The following is a 15,815-nucleotide window of genomic DNA, read 5'->3' on the forward strand; positions in this document are numbered from 1 at the left end:
TGCTCATGAAAGACCCATCAGCACCGTTGTCGATCAATGTGAATAAATATTTCCCACAACCCAGAAGCATTAGAATCAAGAGTGAGGAAAAAAACACAGAGAGAGGAAAAAGGAGAAATCAATTGGTTGAGAGCATTGCTAAAAAGGGGGTGGGGAAGTGGTGGTGGAGTGGTAGATGGGGTAAAAAAGGGGAAACATAGGCCTGGCAGGCTGGGTGAATAATGAAACATGTTTTGTGTGCTTCAAAGGGAAGGGAGAAAAGGCTCAGTGCAGTTACGTTACAAACGCTGTCTTCTAATGTCAATTTAATTTCAGTATCATATAAATCAGAAATAAGGTCCAGAATCCTGAGGTGAACGTAAGGTTGCCTACACAACAGACAATTGTCCAATTTTAAAAACATTGGAGACCACATGAAAGTTTCAGCTGAATGCACAAACTAGACGATTCCACCAAAGCAGGAGACCTTTAAAGGAGATCTTTAAACTGTTGCTACCTGTGCTGAATGTATACACACTAATTCTGACAATCTATTCCATTTAGCTGTGAACTGACTTCCACTCTAAATCCAACAATTTCCAGTCAACGTAAAAAAGAGACAGTGTCCATATCCCCTAGTTACTGCCCACCTGTCCAAATTTCACCCACCCATGATATGAATCTCTTTCTCCCTGTCTATCTCCCTCACTCACTCTCATTATTTTGATAGGGGATCCATTTGGTTTAAATTGACTCATTTTGTCAGTGGGATTCAGAGCAGGGAAACTGAAGAGGAAAAAACGGGGAAGGCTGCTGATGCTTTGATCCTTTAGACAGACAGCGTGAAAAGTGCATTTCATAAAGGATGTTCGCCTGTGATGAGCCCGACAGAGTGACAAATTGGGCCCCTAGTACTTTAAATAATACACTGTGTATGGCTGCAGCCATTGCACTGTACTTCTATATTGCTAAAGTGGCCTGTTAAGAAGGGTGTGTGTTGTAAGTTGGAAGAGGGCCACAGCTAGTGACTCAAATCCACTGCAAACTTCACTTCCAATCATCTCTCTTTCTTGTTCATCCATGTGATACATGCAAATGTTAATGCTAAACTTACTTTGAAGTGTCCACTTGCATTCAAATCCAGATTTGGAGCTTCAAGAATAGGAAATGACTTCTGAGTGATAACTAAAAAGAGAGTTCTTGTCTCCCTGTGGTGTTTGTTGCTGGAAAGTGAATCATGCCCTAATGAATGTTTAAGATGTGGTGTGCCACTGTCGCTCACACTACCTTAGCCGGAGAAGCAGGGCAAGGAGAAGATACTCTTATTTTCATATTTTCACTGCTTCACTCTGCCTAATTTGTCAGTAGTGTTTTAAAAAAATGTTTTATTCTCAACTTAACAGAGATAAGATAAGAAACCTTTATTTGTCCCACAATAGGGAAATTGCCTATGTAAGTTTGTATTATCTGAGTGATTAAAGATACTGTCAAGATCAGCAAGACCTCTAGGATGCCAGGTGTAACAGGTTTCAATCATCAATCAGAAATCCTTTTTAAAAGCCTCTTTCAGACATTCATATACAGCTGGACCTTCTCTCACCATGCAGCAGATCTCCCCACCAGACTCCTCCACGTCTCTCTTACAGATGCATCCCATCCCAAAGAAAATCTGGAGTTGGCATGACCCACAGTTGTGTGTCAAGTTAAAGATAGGGAATGAATAAGGAAGGTGACAGCACAGTGCCTCTGCAGCAGTAAATCCAATAGACTGCTCTGGGAGGGAACAAACTGTGGCCTATCTGTGAGATAGTCTATAATCCAGGACACCTTGGTGTTATCAGGCTGTATCTCTCTGAGCTTCTGCCTCAGCAAGAGTGGCTGGATAGTGGTTAAGGCACTCGAGAAATCAAAGATCATGATTCTCACTGAGCACCTAAGCGTCTCCTAGTGGGAATAAGCCCAATATGATGACATTTTGACATTATTTGTAAATCTGGGAAAGGGTTTGTATACATGGCTCTTATGCAGAGTGAGACTCCAGATGTCTGCTACAGACATAGAATGAAGCATTCATGCTCTCTCCAAAGTCTTTGTTTCTCTTCTTGAAGACACAAACACTGTGGGAGGTTTCACATAGCAGAGGCACTCTGCTCAGACTCAAGGATACATTAAAGAGGTGCTGGAGAACCTATTTGCTGACTGGCACATCCTTTTAGCACTTTCATCGGGGTCTGCGCTCGGCAGAGCTATTTGATGCAGTTTGTTTTAACCTCCCCAGCAGGTGTTCTATCTGTCCTGTAGGGAACGTTCTTTAAAACTTGCCTGATCGCTTGTTTGGTTTCCTTGGTCATTGCACTATAAAGCTGTGTCTAAGAGTGCTGTCACATCCCAACATAGTGATACGTAGACATTTAAGTAAAAATCATGATACCAAAGTAAAAAGTTAAAAAAAAAAAAAAAAAAAAAAAGGTTTAATCTCCACAGTCCAACTACTGCAGATTATTATGTATTATGATATTTGAGGTTCCATAATATAAATGTTGTCTCAATCTGGTCATTATTTTTATGTGCAAAATATTCCTTACCTCTCTCAAGGCTACATTTAATCAAAAGGTAGAATTTAGAGACAAAGTAAGCGCTGCTTCTCCTAAATCAACAGAAACACATCAGCTCAGTTTTCCTGTGTTTTGAGTTACAACACAAATATCCATCATGCTTTGAGAACCTGCCGAGTCACAGGAAACTAATTCCTTTGGAAAACACGGCCCTCAGATAATTTGCCTTCTCTGCCCTGGAGTGGAGCTCACTGTGCCTGTTTATGAGCCTACAAGCTGAAAAAGTGAAAGCCTGTCCCTTGAGGTCAGCAATAATTACCCCTACCACATTTTCACCACTAGCTTTCTATTAAGGTCGTGACTCACTCTGCCCAGCTTTCCTGGCCGAGAATGTGCTAGCAGCTGAGAGCTAATTGCTACACTCAGGATGACAAGCATGCTAGATAGTGGGTGTTATTTGGCTGACTCACAAGCTAACCAGCTAGCCTGCCCCTACTAACTACGTCTCACAAGTGGAACCTTTGTTTTTAGACATTAGCTGCTGAGAGAATGCATTTTATATGGAAGACCTGCTGAACTGTTCTGTTTTATTTTTGTATGTTTAATCTATTCAATAAGAAGTTGCTTGGGTGCTTTCTTTTATTTTGAAATTTTTTTTGCATGCATAAATTCAATTTGTGAGATGTAGGTCATTCTACATTTTTCTGGACACATAATGAAATTCTGATGCAAATTTGCTGCTAATACAGTATGATTGTCTTTGCCAAGTGGTATAATTTTTCTTGTTAAAACATATTTCATATGCTGCTTAGGGCTGAGCATGTGCTGAACACCAAGTATGCTCTGTGCAGTCACCGATCATTTTAATTATATCAGATAAAAAATTCCACCACCACAGTCACTATTTTTTTTTATTTTTTACACTATTTTCAAAACTGTACTGCTCAAACAATTCTTACATCTTTCCCCATGTAGAGGTACAGTACACCCGTGTAAAGATTTTGATGTTTTCTCCTGTTAGTGTGATCGGAAAAAGCTCAAATCAAAGGCTTTTTTTTTTTCCTCTTTTTTTATTTTAGGGAGGATTTAATTGAAATTGTATTTTGACAAATAACCATTTAATGGTGTAAAACAGGCCATTGTGTGAGTGCGCCTGGGAGTGTGCGATAAGAGTAACAGTGGAAGAGAAGCAATAACACTTCTTTTTCTAAAGACTGGAGAGAGAGAGAGAGAGAGAGAGAGAGAGGCTGAGGGTTAGTTGGTATGTGTGTGTGTGAGAGAGACAGAATTTAGAGGAATAATAAACAAAAAAAAAAAACACTTTTTTTTTTTTTTTTTTTAACTGATTGAACCCCTTGCTCACACACTCACAGTAGTTCAGTAAGCCCTACCATTTTCTACACACCAACCACGCCTTCACCCATATTCTGTGTTTGTCTTATCAAATAATACTGTTACTGCTTGTTGTTTTTTCTGTGGCTGGGACACACACACACACACACACAGACACACACAGGCACACACTGCATGGTGAATGTACAGTTTGCTACAGTGAAAATGCAGCACTGTGCTTGGTGTGAAAATGAGCTGAGACTGCCATATTGTTTTATCAGTTGTTGCATGTGTGCACCATAGCAGAGCGGCTAATGCTAATCCTTACAGGGCTTCCAGAGTGTTCTGTATAAGCTCAGCGTGTCATGCTAACAAAAACACATAGAAACAGGGGAGATGGTTGCGCAGAATTTTTGTTTTTTCTTTAACTAATTGGCTATTTTGAAGCATAACTGCATAATGTGGAAAGATGAGAGTTGAACCTAGTGAAGGTGATTGTAAGTGTTTTGATCCAAGGCTAATATGAAAGGCTGATGAGAAAATCCTTTTGTTTTAAGATTTTGCGGATTTTAGAAGATTGTTCAGAGGTATTTTCGTGTTTGGAGCTTCAGTAAATTTGTGCGTATGGCAGGAAGCCGACATCCTTATTAGCAGAGTGGGTGAGTCACCGTGCTTTTCATTTCTCCACATCATCCTGCTGTTGTTCCACTTATAGATGAGGTTAGGGGTTAAAAGTGCTGTGAGGGCACGACCTCTGGATACTGCATTTATGCGATTGAGACAGAGAAAACATGCTTCCAGTAAATAACCACCTGCTGCACTTGGTCTGCATGTGTAACTGCACATACATGTGCACAAACGTGCGCATGTAAGATGAATGGGGGAGTACGACAGACAGGGACACTTTATTTATGGGGTCTTCAGCTTTGTGTACTGAATGTTGAAATGGTCAGGGAGGGGCATTGTGGAGAACCAGGGAGAGAGGACGTGTGAAGAGGCGAGGCAGAGTGCAATCCGCATTTGATAATTGGCTGAGAGATCGTCACCAGAATGAAATTATGCTAGTTAATCTCTCCTTGAATAATTACTCAGGAGCAGACTGCAGTATGTTTATTACCTCTAGCACACTGACCCTGCTGAAAGCAAAAAGTAGCCATACTTATACTGCCTACATGCAGTAGCTTTGTAATGCCAGTCAATGTATGGGCAGCAGCACTAGCCGAAAAAGGGAGTGACGTCATCATCTACCTAGATATAGCCTAGAACATTTCTCCTGCGAGTACTGGATGGCATCATGGGTATTTTTTATGCAGAGGTTCGGCATCTCAAAAGGCGAGGCAAAAGGAGGTGACAGCTCATTACAAAACTCGATCAGGGCTTTCTATCTTTTTCTTCACCCCCTCTCCTCTCTGGTTTTCTTTGGAGCCGGCCCTTGCACCTCTTTAAGAGTGGCGGCCGGGGGGGGGGGGGTTTCCACATTATTCCTTTATTTGCTTTTGCAAGGCAGTAAATACTTCAAGAAGCTCAGAAGGCAGAGAATAGATCACCTGCTGCCATTTCCAACAGCTCAGCTAAAGCAAAAAGGTTACTGTTACATAGAAAGATGCTGGTTATGAAAACAGGTAAATGTGGGTCAAGTAGACATACGAACAGGATGTGATTTGTATTAAGGCACTACGGATAAACACTCATTTATGTATTAAACAATAATTAAGCAGGACATTTTCTGCTCCTTCAATCAAATTGGACTCCCACTTAGAAGATCTTAACAAGACTAATCGGGGTTACATGTTGAGGTTCGAATTTAACAAATTCACTGCTGACGTTAATGCCATCAATTAATGTGGCTGCTAGCCGTGCACGTCATGACTTGCATTTTCAAAGGTCATTGCTCCCCAGGACTCCCCTTTTTGTTCTCATTTTCCCCCGCACCACTGCGTATCTCTCTCTCTTCCATTCCTCCTTAATTGTCTGGCAAACATCTCAGCAAGAGAAAGACAAATATCGCTCTTTCCTGTGGATATTGTTCTGTCTGAACCCGCCGTCACAGCGTTAATAATTTAGCACCTATTCTTTTTCTCACTGCTCCTTTCTCTTAGGAACACTTCCTCCCTCACCTTATTTTCGCCTTTTAGGCCTCTCTTCCCTCTTTCTTCTTTTTCTCTTTCTCTGCATTTCCTTCCTTTCTTTCCCCACAGCCACCTTTTAGTTTTGTGTTTATGTGCAGTCAGCAGCACCGTGTGACTGTCTGCCTGTCTGTCTTTGATGCCGAGAACCTCTCCGCTGCAAGGCAATGCCACAGGGGCCCTGAAAAGTGAAACAGCCTAACACAGGGAGACTTGCTCTTACACCATAATTAGTTGGCAAGTTTCACCTAATTAAATGGGACCCTATTAGAGGCGAGAATGAGTAGAAAGGGAGAAACATGAAAGACAACTGCAGAGCAACGGCGGCGAGAACAGTAACTGTCTTCTGCATTGTTTTTGATTTGAGTTTCATCACTATCTCGGTTTCTTTTTTGCTGCCGTCTCCGTGTATCACTTTTCATTTGTCTCCTTTCTCTCTCCTCTCACCCTCCTGCTTTCTCATGAAGGCTCGGACATTTCCAGCAGCTGGTTTTTCAGGATAAATATTTCATTTTCCCTCAGCAGCCGCACGGAGTAATCTGTATGACACCCAGCAATGTACACTGTCATCTTCACGCTGATTGCTCCACTGTGCGAAATAGATCTGTCCATTCTGGGAGGTCTTTGATGAGGGGTGCAAGGCAATCACAAGCCTATTTCCAAGCTGGACTCACTGTTCTCACACAGACGCCCTCTCCTGCCTTTTTTGCCCAGACCCTGAAATCTTTCTTTTTCTCCTGGTTGATTGAGGATAAGATGTTTCACTCCGTCTTCAAATTGTAACCGTGTGGATGGAAGTAAATGACATTTGGAGGTTAGAATGTATCTTTTTTTTAGTTTTTGTGTTATGGAGAACGTAATGGAAGTAGATTAGATTAAGTTATTGGAGAGGTGAGCACCACCTGGCATCTTCTTGGAAGCAGGATGTTATTGGCGGGGGATAATTGAACTGAAAGAGGCTAACCCAAGGCTTTTGGATTGATAGGTTAATGTGTGCATGCATCAGAAAGCGCTGACTGATGTGCACATGCTGCAAATAGTTATTTAAAGTAAATTTCCTGTTATTCCAATGCCTCATATCAGCAATCCTTTTCCTCCAGTACTCCTCTTCTGTTCTTTCATCCTCTCCTCTCTCTTGCTTCTGTCTGTGATGTCCCCAATTCTTTCTCCTCTCCTCTCCATTGCTCTCTTTGGCAGTGTGTTTGGCCTGTGACGGCCCAGAGGCAGCCATGCTGTCTTCTCCACTCAATCTGCCGTTTCCCTTCTCCCAGGCCCTGACCCTGCTATACTCAGCAAACGCGTTCTCCTTCATTGTCTCTTTCTCTCTCTCCTTTATTCTCTTTCTAGCTATCCCTTCCTCTCAACATCATCCCTGTCTTCATCCTCTCCCTCATGCCCTTCCCCTCCCTTTCTGTTCTGACCCCTATCTGCTGTCCAGCCAGCTGCAGTGTCTGTCATAGTTAGAGCGTAGATGCACATACACACAAATGCATGCAGGCAACATCACCACTGTTTTGTTTAATCTTCCCTCTCAGTCTTCTTTTTTTATGTCGCTCTCCCTTCATCCCTTCCTCCCAGTGCCTCAGCTGTTTGGATTGAATCTGCCGGCCGGAAAAGACAGGGCAAAAAGTCACGGAGCTTCAGTCTGTGTAGCGTGCTTCACAGTGAAATATAGAGAGAAGAGGGAGAGGTAGACACTGTGTTGTGTGGGGCGATACAGAGCAAAAGTGAAAGAGTTGGTGATATAGATGAAACGTGGACTGGCAAGTGGACTTTTTGACATGGCGCAGTGAAAACACAGTGAGGTACTCTGACAGACAAACACACTAAATGTAATTGCCCAGAAGTGCCTATGAAACAAACCTAAGTGTGTGTGTGTCTGGAAGCCATTGCAGCTCAACCTTCCATTTTTTTGTGCTAAAGATACCTCATCAAATTGTTATTGTACCTCAGCAGTGGAGCTTCTTTGAAATATCCCACAGTATAAGCTAGTGAGCTGTTAGGGCAGCTGACTAAAGCCAGCTAAGAAAAGCCACAGCTCAAGCAGTGGAGCCACTGGCCCACTTTCAGCCTGCTTTCTTGAACAAATGAATAAAGTCTTAGCTTTACCAACTACTTAAAATCACCAGATGCACACTGTGTAAGGCACAAATATCTCCTGCCGTACAGTCGGTAATCTCAGTGGGTAATCATCACTTCAACAGCAAACGACTTTTGTCTATGCAGAATTACATCTCAGTAAAAGCTGCTGCTCTTCCATTCTGCCTGTCACCCCTCTAACTTACCTGCCAATCATTCCCTGATCCACCATCAGCTCCCCTCCCTCGCTCCGGAAGCTTCTTTTGAGTAAATGTAAAAGAGGGCTAATGGCATGTGTTGCAGGCCATTATGAGAAGACCAACCCCTCCTTGGCTGAAAGCTCTTCTCTTCCACTGACAGAGGCAGTGAGCCCTGCCTGCGGCACCCAGACTGCACTACTGTTTTCTGGCTCTGGATCCCCAAATAACAAGGCCTCAGCCCCCCAGGGATGTAACCTGGGATGAAGAGGCTCCCTTTTTTGACTCTCAGTGTTGCAGGGAGGCTTTTTAACAAAGCAGATGACCCACTTGTATTGTGTAATGTTGTGTTTGATAGTGTGTGCTGGTGGGATGCTTGTGAATATGTAACGGAAGTCTGCTGCTGTGCTGTGTGTGCTCCAAGGGCTTTTCATTGAAGATGCTTTATGTCCTGATTTCTGAATTAGGCTTTAAAAGGCCCTATGGAAGCAACATTGCATGATACAATTAATTTTTTCCAGCTATATTGTAATGTATCTGTTTTTATTCCTACTGGAAAAAAATCTGTCAATGTTGAGTGGACATTAAAATTAATTTAGCATTACCCACACCTGTTCTTCAGAGCAGCAGTTTTCAGTAGGTTAAAGTACTCGTCCAGAGTGAACCCGGCTCTAGTGTACTTATTTGTCTAGACCTAAAGGATGGATGGATTTAAGTGGTTTTAAAGTACTCATATTGATGGCCCATCCTCGGGGGGAGGTGGCACTGTTGAAGAGAGAAAGAGAAAAATTTTTGCTTTGATATAGCAGCCCAATTCATTAGCTCAGTGGGAAACGTCTTCATTTTTAGCAAGCCTGCAGAGTCAATGGACCGTGGCTAGGAAATAATCAGCCTCCTTTCAGCACGCACAACACACAGAGCGCCGCCTAACTACCTCAACAGCTCATCGTACGGGGTGGCGGCGATGTGATGCTGAAGGTTGGCTGCTTACCCGAGAGAGCTGCAGGAAGCAAGAGATCCTCCCTGCTGATTTTTTACTAGTTTGCCTGAATGTGACTGGGGTGAGGCAGCAATTGGATGAGCATTCAGGAGCAAGGCGCTGAGGCCTCAAGAGGGCCGCTGTGCATTGTGGGTAACCTGATGGCTCAATCGTAGGTGTAAATGAGCAAGACAATCATTGCCTGGCATCCGCTTGTCTCTTTGATGGCTCTGTTTGTCATGCTGTGACAGAGAAAAGGATGGAGAGGGAGACAAAGATGTCTTTTCTTGCCATGCCGTGATCCATAGCCACAGTTATCATTTTCATCACACCAGCTGGCATGTTGAGTGTGTGTGTGTGTGATTGCCCTTACATCTCTTTATTTTGTTTTATTTTCTTCTCATTTATTTAGCTATTTACACTTCATTAAACAGAACTACTCTGTTGTTTGGCCCCACTAATGACAAAAACTTATTTGATTTTTCTGTCGAGTGGCAGCTAGTCCCTGAGGCATTGGCTATACATTGGCTGGCAATCATTAGTTGATGCTTTACAAAGGTAATTTGTGACAGGAAAATGGATTCCAATAGGTATTTAGCATAAATAAGATTTCCAGCAGCATAGGAATGGCACTCTTGAAGTAATATCGAAATATTTTGCTGAGAGGCATTCATAGTGAAATGATTCATTTGTTGTTTAAAAGTTCAAATCAGTAGGACTACAGAAAGCTCTCATTCAGTTTTTCCTATCTCCTCTTTCTTTGCTGTCCTTGTCTCAGCTGCATTGTGTCCTCAGTCATGTCTGCTCTGCTTAAAACTTTTTTGGTGCAGTTCTCAACCTGTTTTTGGTTACAGTTTCAATACTGCTCAAGGGTTTTCATACAGTGCAGAAATATAAATATATTTATATATATATATATACATTTTTCATTGCATAAGTGCAAAACATAAAGAGTGATTTCTGTTCTATTTTTTTCTTTTACAGGAGAAAAAGAGCATTAAAAGTAAGCCATGGTCCAAACTTGTTTTTTTTCAATGGGCAAAGGCATGCTTGGCTTGGTTTGCACTCACCCTTGCTTTTGCTTAATTTTATTTTTCCATACTTCGCATCAGGTCATAAATAAACTACATCTAACATAGCATTCTCTATAACACTGGCACTCCTTAATAACTCTGGCACTGTGTAATATGTAAGCATTTGTTTGGGGCTGTGGGATAGACTCCTCCTTTCCTTCCCTCCTCAGTAGTTTTTGTCTCCTATTGAGCCAGTTCTTCAGCTTCGGTTTGATGAATCTGGGATAATTATCCTTCACACGCTGCACTGTCTGACAGTAGTCATTGACATTATGGTATCAGTTAAACCTGTTGTCCTGGTGTAGCATTGTAAGCACATAATGTGCTTCCCATAATAATACAGTAGACAGTAGTTATTCTGAGGCCAGCACCCAGCTAGGTAACTGCTTAAAACCCATATTAGTGGATTTTAGAGGATATCAGGGCAATTGAGCCACACAAAGCTATTAAGCTACTTAGATCAGAATGTGATTGCTGTCTGTCAATCACTAGATAAGAACATAGGGTGTTGTTGGTGCTCCCATCTCACAGACATACTCAGCCACACACATTACAGATTTACAGACACAGAACAGGCCTAATCGTGCATTTTAGATCAGAACACACTGAGAAAGACACACTGACCTCTTCCCTACTCTCTCTGTCACTGCCCCCCCACCCCCTTCTGCTCTCAGCACAAACGCGTTTTGAAGCATGACATTATTTCAACTCTGATTCACGCCACTGTTTTTTAGTTTGAGGCTGTTGTAGCCAGTGGAGTCGTCTTTTCATTGTTGTTTTCTGTTACTGTTGCTGTCATGTGGTATGGGTTCTGCATGAAAACAGTTTTTATCGATACAAGTGTATTCACTGGTGATAAGATTCAATGCATTAGCTGTGACAACAGGTGCTTGGTAATCATTGTGACCAGTTTTTATTGTTTTCTACCTTTTCCATTAACATTGAGATGCGGTGATGACTTCATTATAGAGAAAGTACAGATTCACGCATCTAAAAGGAATTCATACTAGCCAAATCATGTGACACATACCAGAATAAACATGCAGAGTTAGGAAATGTATTTAGCCAAATATGTTAGTTTATCCTCAAATATCCCAACTTAGTGAAACAAACAGTATCATTTATTTTTGTTTTTCTCTTTCTGCTTCCTCTAGACTCCCGGCCCTTGCCTGACGTAGCCATGACTGGCAAGTGCACCCGGGAATGCGACGAGTATGGCCACTCGGACTCCTGCTGGATGCCTGTGCGCACGTCGCCCGAGCGACGGCCATCCAAGTCAACCACCACCCCTCAACAACCAAAGCTTTCCACTTTCATGAGCGGCAACGGCAGCAGCAGCAGCAGCGCCGAGCAGCCTGGCAGCCAAGAGACCCTCGCCATGGCCGCCATGGCCAACGGAGACCCCACCGCCGGTCACATGATGGGCGACCGCAATCGCAACCTGCTCAACAAGAAGATGGCCTCCTCCTCCTCCTCCTACGAGGCATTCGGCTCACCTTCCTATGTCTTGCCAGGAGGCGGGGAGGAGGTGCTGGGCCACCCTACTGAGGAGATCCCTTTGGCGCCTACCGGGGAGTACAAACCCACATCCTGTGGCACTTTGACGCGACGAGAGGTGTACCTGTGAGCTGGGAGGGTTAGATGTACATGCTTTGCCACAACATATGGCATTTAAACACAACACTAAGCATAGTTGCTTACCCACCAATGTTACAGCTCTAGAAGCTTTTAGCCACACGTGTTTGCAAGGTAGGACTAAACTTTCTCCAAAGACTTTTACAACAGCTCCTTTATGAAAAATCTAAGGGGATATATAAACATAGTACCATTTTTAAAGTGCTAATTCCAGACTTGGCCTGGAAGACTGGAGGAGGAGGAAGAATTGTTTAGGGTGCTGACTGGACATAGGATGAGGCTGTTCTACTGGCGAGTCGGGCTCTTGGGACACAATCTGCTGCCTGACAGTTAATCTGTAAAATAATCATTTTGCATATAAAGTACATGCATGCATTACCCCCTGTTCCCAATGAAGATCCCATTCCTTGAAGATGACACTGTATAGAAAAGACCATTTCTTTCTTTTTTCTAGACAAGCTGTACATGTGGACATTTTGACTTCAAAGTGTATCTGGTTATGCCTTTTTTTTTAAACAGTGGAACACTCTGGCCATGATGTTCTGTGGCTGCAACAATATATCAGACATAATGGTCTCTATTATACTGAGCTGTCCATGGATTCTGTCATCTTGACTGCTTGTGATAAAAGTTGCTCAATAGCAGACCAAAACTTAACCGTGTTCAAATTTTAGAAGAATGGGAAAGACTAAGCTTTAAATACTCAGCCCAGAACATTTATTTCTGTTAAAATGGAGACAGAAATGAGAGCCAGTGGAATTTGCTGCAACAACCCTCTGCTTCAGACTACAACCCCACTGGTATACTATGAGGAACATATAATGACTGATTCTAATTTACCAGTGTGTACACTCTTCATAATGAAAAATCAGTCATTGTACAGAAATACTGGACCACGGCAACAACGCTAACTGCTCCCATTCCCCTTTGTCTCTCTCCCCAGTCTCTCATTTTATTTGTCCCTGATTGGCAAGATTGACACCAAAACAAACCCTCTTAAGAGATGCAAGACCTTAGAGCCATGACCTATCACCTATCATCTGGTTGGAGAAGCATGTGTGTACATTGTTGTGCTTATTTGGATCACCTCAGTGGGATGCTACTGTTTATAGTGAAACTTATCCAGTTTTTCCTCATACACACACGCGGACACACACACACATACACAGAAGTAGGAAAGCAGATTATTTCACTGAGGCTAGTGGGGCTTCTGTACAGACTGAAAATCCTGACTAAGCACAGTTTGTGACATACAAACTTTAAAATTATGAAGGTGCAATTAAAACTGTATGTGTGTATGGGCCAGATATGCAGAATATGATGTGTGTGTATAGGCCATATTTAGTGTTTACTGTAGATGTACACCAGTGATAGGCTTAGGAGGGCATACACATGACCAAGCTGGTCCTAAAACAGCTGCAAGGACAGCTTTTTACTGTTATTCCTTTTTTTTTTGTGTGTGTGTGTGTGTGTGTGTGTGTGATAGACTGAGCAATAAATATCATAACGTACATGTGACCAACAAGCATCAACTTCTTTTTCACTTCTTTCCACGCCTTCAAGGTGACATCAACCCACACATGCCGGTCCAAGAGTCCATTTAGCACTAGTAGATGTTGCTTTTCATAGTACAGTACATGGTGATGGCGTCTTTGAGCATGAATGTAAGAATCAGCTCAACGGAGAACAATCAAAACGCAACATCTGAATGAGCAGATACCAGGAAGTTTTTGGATTACTCAATAAATGGTGTCAAAGGGAAACCAAAGCTTCGCAAACAGGATGAAGCATCCCGCATCCCCCTTCTCCTTCCCCCTTTCCCCTGCCATTACACACAAAAATAGCTTTCTGGGAGGAATTTGCTTTAAGTACACATTACATGAAGACTTTTTAAATGAAGGAATGAGCATGAATGATAAGAATGTGATGTCTCAACAAACCATCGCTCACATCTGTAGAGCAGACACATAATGACCACTTATACACACACACACGCACACACACACACAACGATGTTGAGATGTTGTGCCTCCCTGTCTACAGTGATTTCTTTGTCGCAGCTACTGAGGTGCAAAATCTCATGACTGTAATAAAGCAAAAGAATATCAGATGCAATGGAACTTTTTCTATGTCAGCAAAACCCCTTTGGTTTGACCGGAGCCGCTTTTTCTGCATTCCGGCGATCTATAGTCTGTAAGTACTACTTGTTGTTCGAAAGAAAGTGCTCCTATAGCCTACTTATCAACTGTATACATAAATATTTACTTTTTACTGCACGTTTAACGGGAACTTACTTCCCTTACTGAGAAGGAAGAAGAAAAAAAACTGTAAAACAAAATGTACAAAAAAATGTTATCCCTGTAAACACGGAATTCCACCTTGTTGCTTGCTTTTGTTATACCTAAAGAAACATTAGCCATGTACAACTTCGTACATTAGTTAAGACCATACATACCATTGTTTTTTAATTTTTCATACTAAATCAAATTTAATTATTGTCACTTCTAGCACCACACACACCCAATTCTTTCATGTTTTATTACATCAACTTTCTACCACAAAACTTGCAAGTTTCTATGTTATGTTGTTCTTTACGTTTTAATCACATACACTGAATTGTTACACAATAACAGACTAAACCGTGGAAATTATCATGACAATGTACTATGTGTTTTACTTTTTTCTTTATCTGGTGCCACTTTGTATATTTAGAGTGCTTCTGAAAAAAGAAAAAAAAAACATAAAAAAAAGAAAATACTAGAGTGAATGCAAATATGCAATTGTGCCTTTTTATACCATTTGGTATGATTAAATGTTGGTTTGGAATGGTGCATAAACAATGGCCTGCTTACAAAAGTAGATGGGGTGGCATTTAAGTATGGACTGAAATATATTTGCATATCTTAGATGAAATCCCATGATGTCAAAGGCTTCTCGGAGGATGACTAGTCAAATGTCAGTGAGCCTTTAGGTCTAAAACTCAAAAGGCTGTTGTTCACTGGGTTCAAATATCTTGTTGAAATATCCATTCCTAGCATAGTGCATTACAGAATGAGTACATACACACATTCAAAAGTTGCTTGTTGATAGTAATAATAATGATAATGGATTTTTTTGTCGTGTTCCAGTCATGTACATGTATGACATCAGAGGTTGAGTAACCTTCTTTGTGCATGAAACAAGCTCTAGGACTGAATATAGAAACATAGAAGGGTAGAGGAGGGAAAAAAGAAAAAAAAAAAAAAAAAACGCTTGGAGACATTTGACTGCTCAGAGTGGAGGGAGCCTAGAGATAAAAATGCTAATGTGACGGTTTACTAGGAGTGGAGTGGAAGTGGGAGAGAGAGGAAAAAAAAAAAAAAAAAGCAGCAAGGGAGAGTAACTGACAGAACACACACCTCAGGATGTGTCGAGCAACACAACACACACAGAGATTTACTGTACAGTGTATGCATATCAGTAGATGATGAAACCCTGTTCTACAAATAAGCAAGGGGCGATGTTTGCTATGATACTGCGAGGTGATGCTTTGAATTTTCGAGATCAGATAAAGTGGAAACAAAACCTGTAGTATGAACCTCAGACAAAGACAGTCAATGAAAGAAAACATGCCACACAGGCAACTACACTGAGTAGAGTGTAGACTATTTCATATCCTAGCACCGATAGACTCGGTACATTGTCCTGATAGTTACTGATGTACATGCTACAGACACCTGGACATTAGCAGGTGATAAAGTGTCATATCTTTCTGAACAGTTGACAGGGAACATGAAGAAGGCAACACCTGCCATCAAAACGTCTGCATCCTGCTGGTGCCAGAGGTGTGTGTTCGGTCTGTGCTCTCCTCTGTCCATACA

The 15,815-nt window shown here is 41.9% G+C and overlaps 1 protein-coding gene across 1 annotated transcript in view; it reads left to right on the forward strand.

The window, feature by feature from the left end:
• pcdh7b (protocadherin 7b) overlaps nucleotides 1-15,302 on the forward strand; it is a 100,542-nt gene extending 85,240 nt beyond the window's left edge. Inside the window, 2 exon segments of the mRNA XM_026292236.1 lie at nucleotides 10,232-10,250; nucleotides 11,475-15,302. Of these exon segments, the coding sequence (XP_026148021.1) occupies nucleotides 10,232-10,250; nucleotides 11,475-11,947 (492 nt within the window). The 3' untranslated portion in view covers nucleotides 11,948-15,302.
• Nucleotides 15,303-15,815: the final 513 nt, after the last annotated feature.

Source organism: Mastacembelus armatus, chromosome 18, assembly GCF_900324485.2.
Source record: "Mastacembelus armatus chromosome 18, fMasArm1.2, whole genome shotgun sequence".
NCBI classification, from domain to species: Eukaryota; Metazoa; Chordata; class Actinopteri; order Synbranchiformes; family Mastacembelidae; genus Mastacembelus; species Mastacembelus armatus.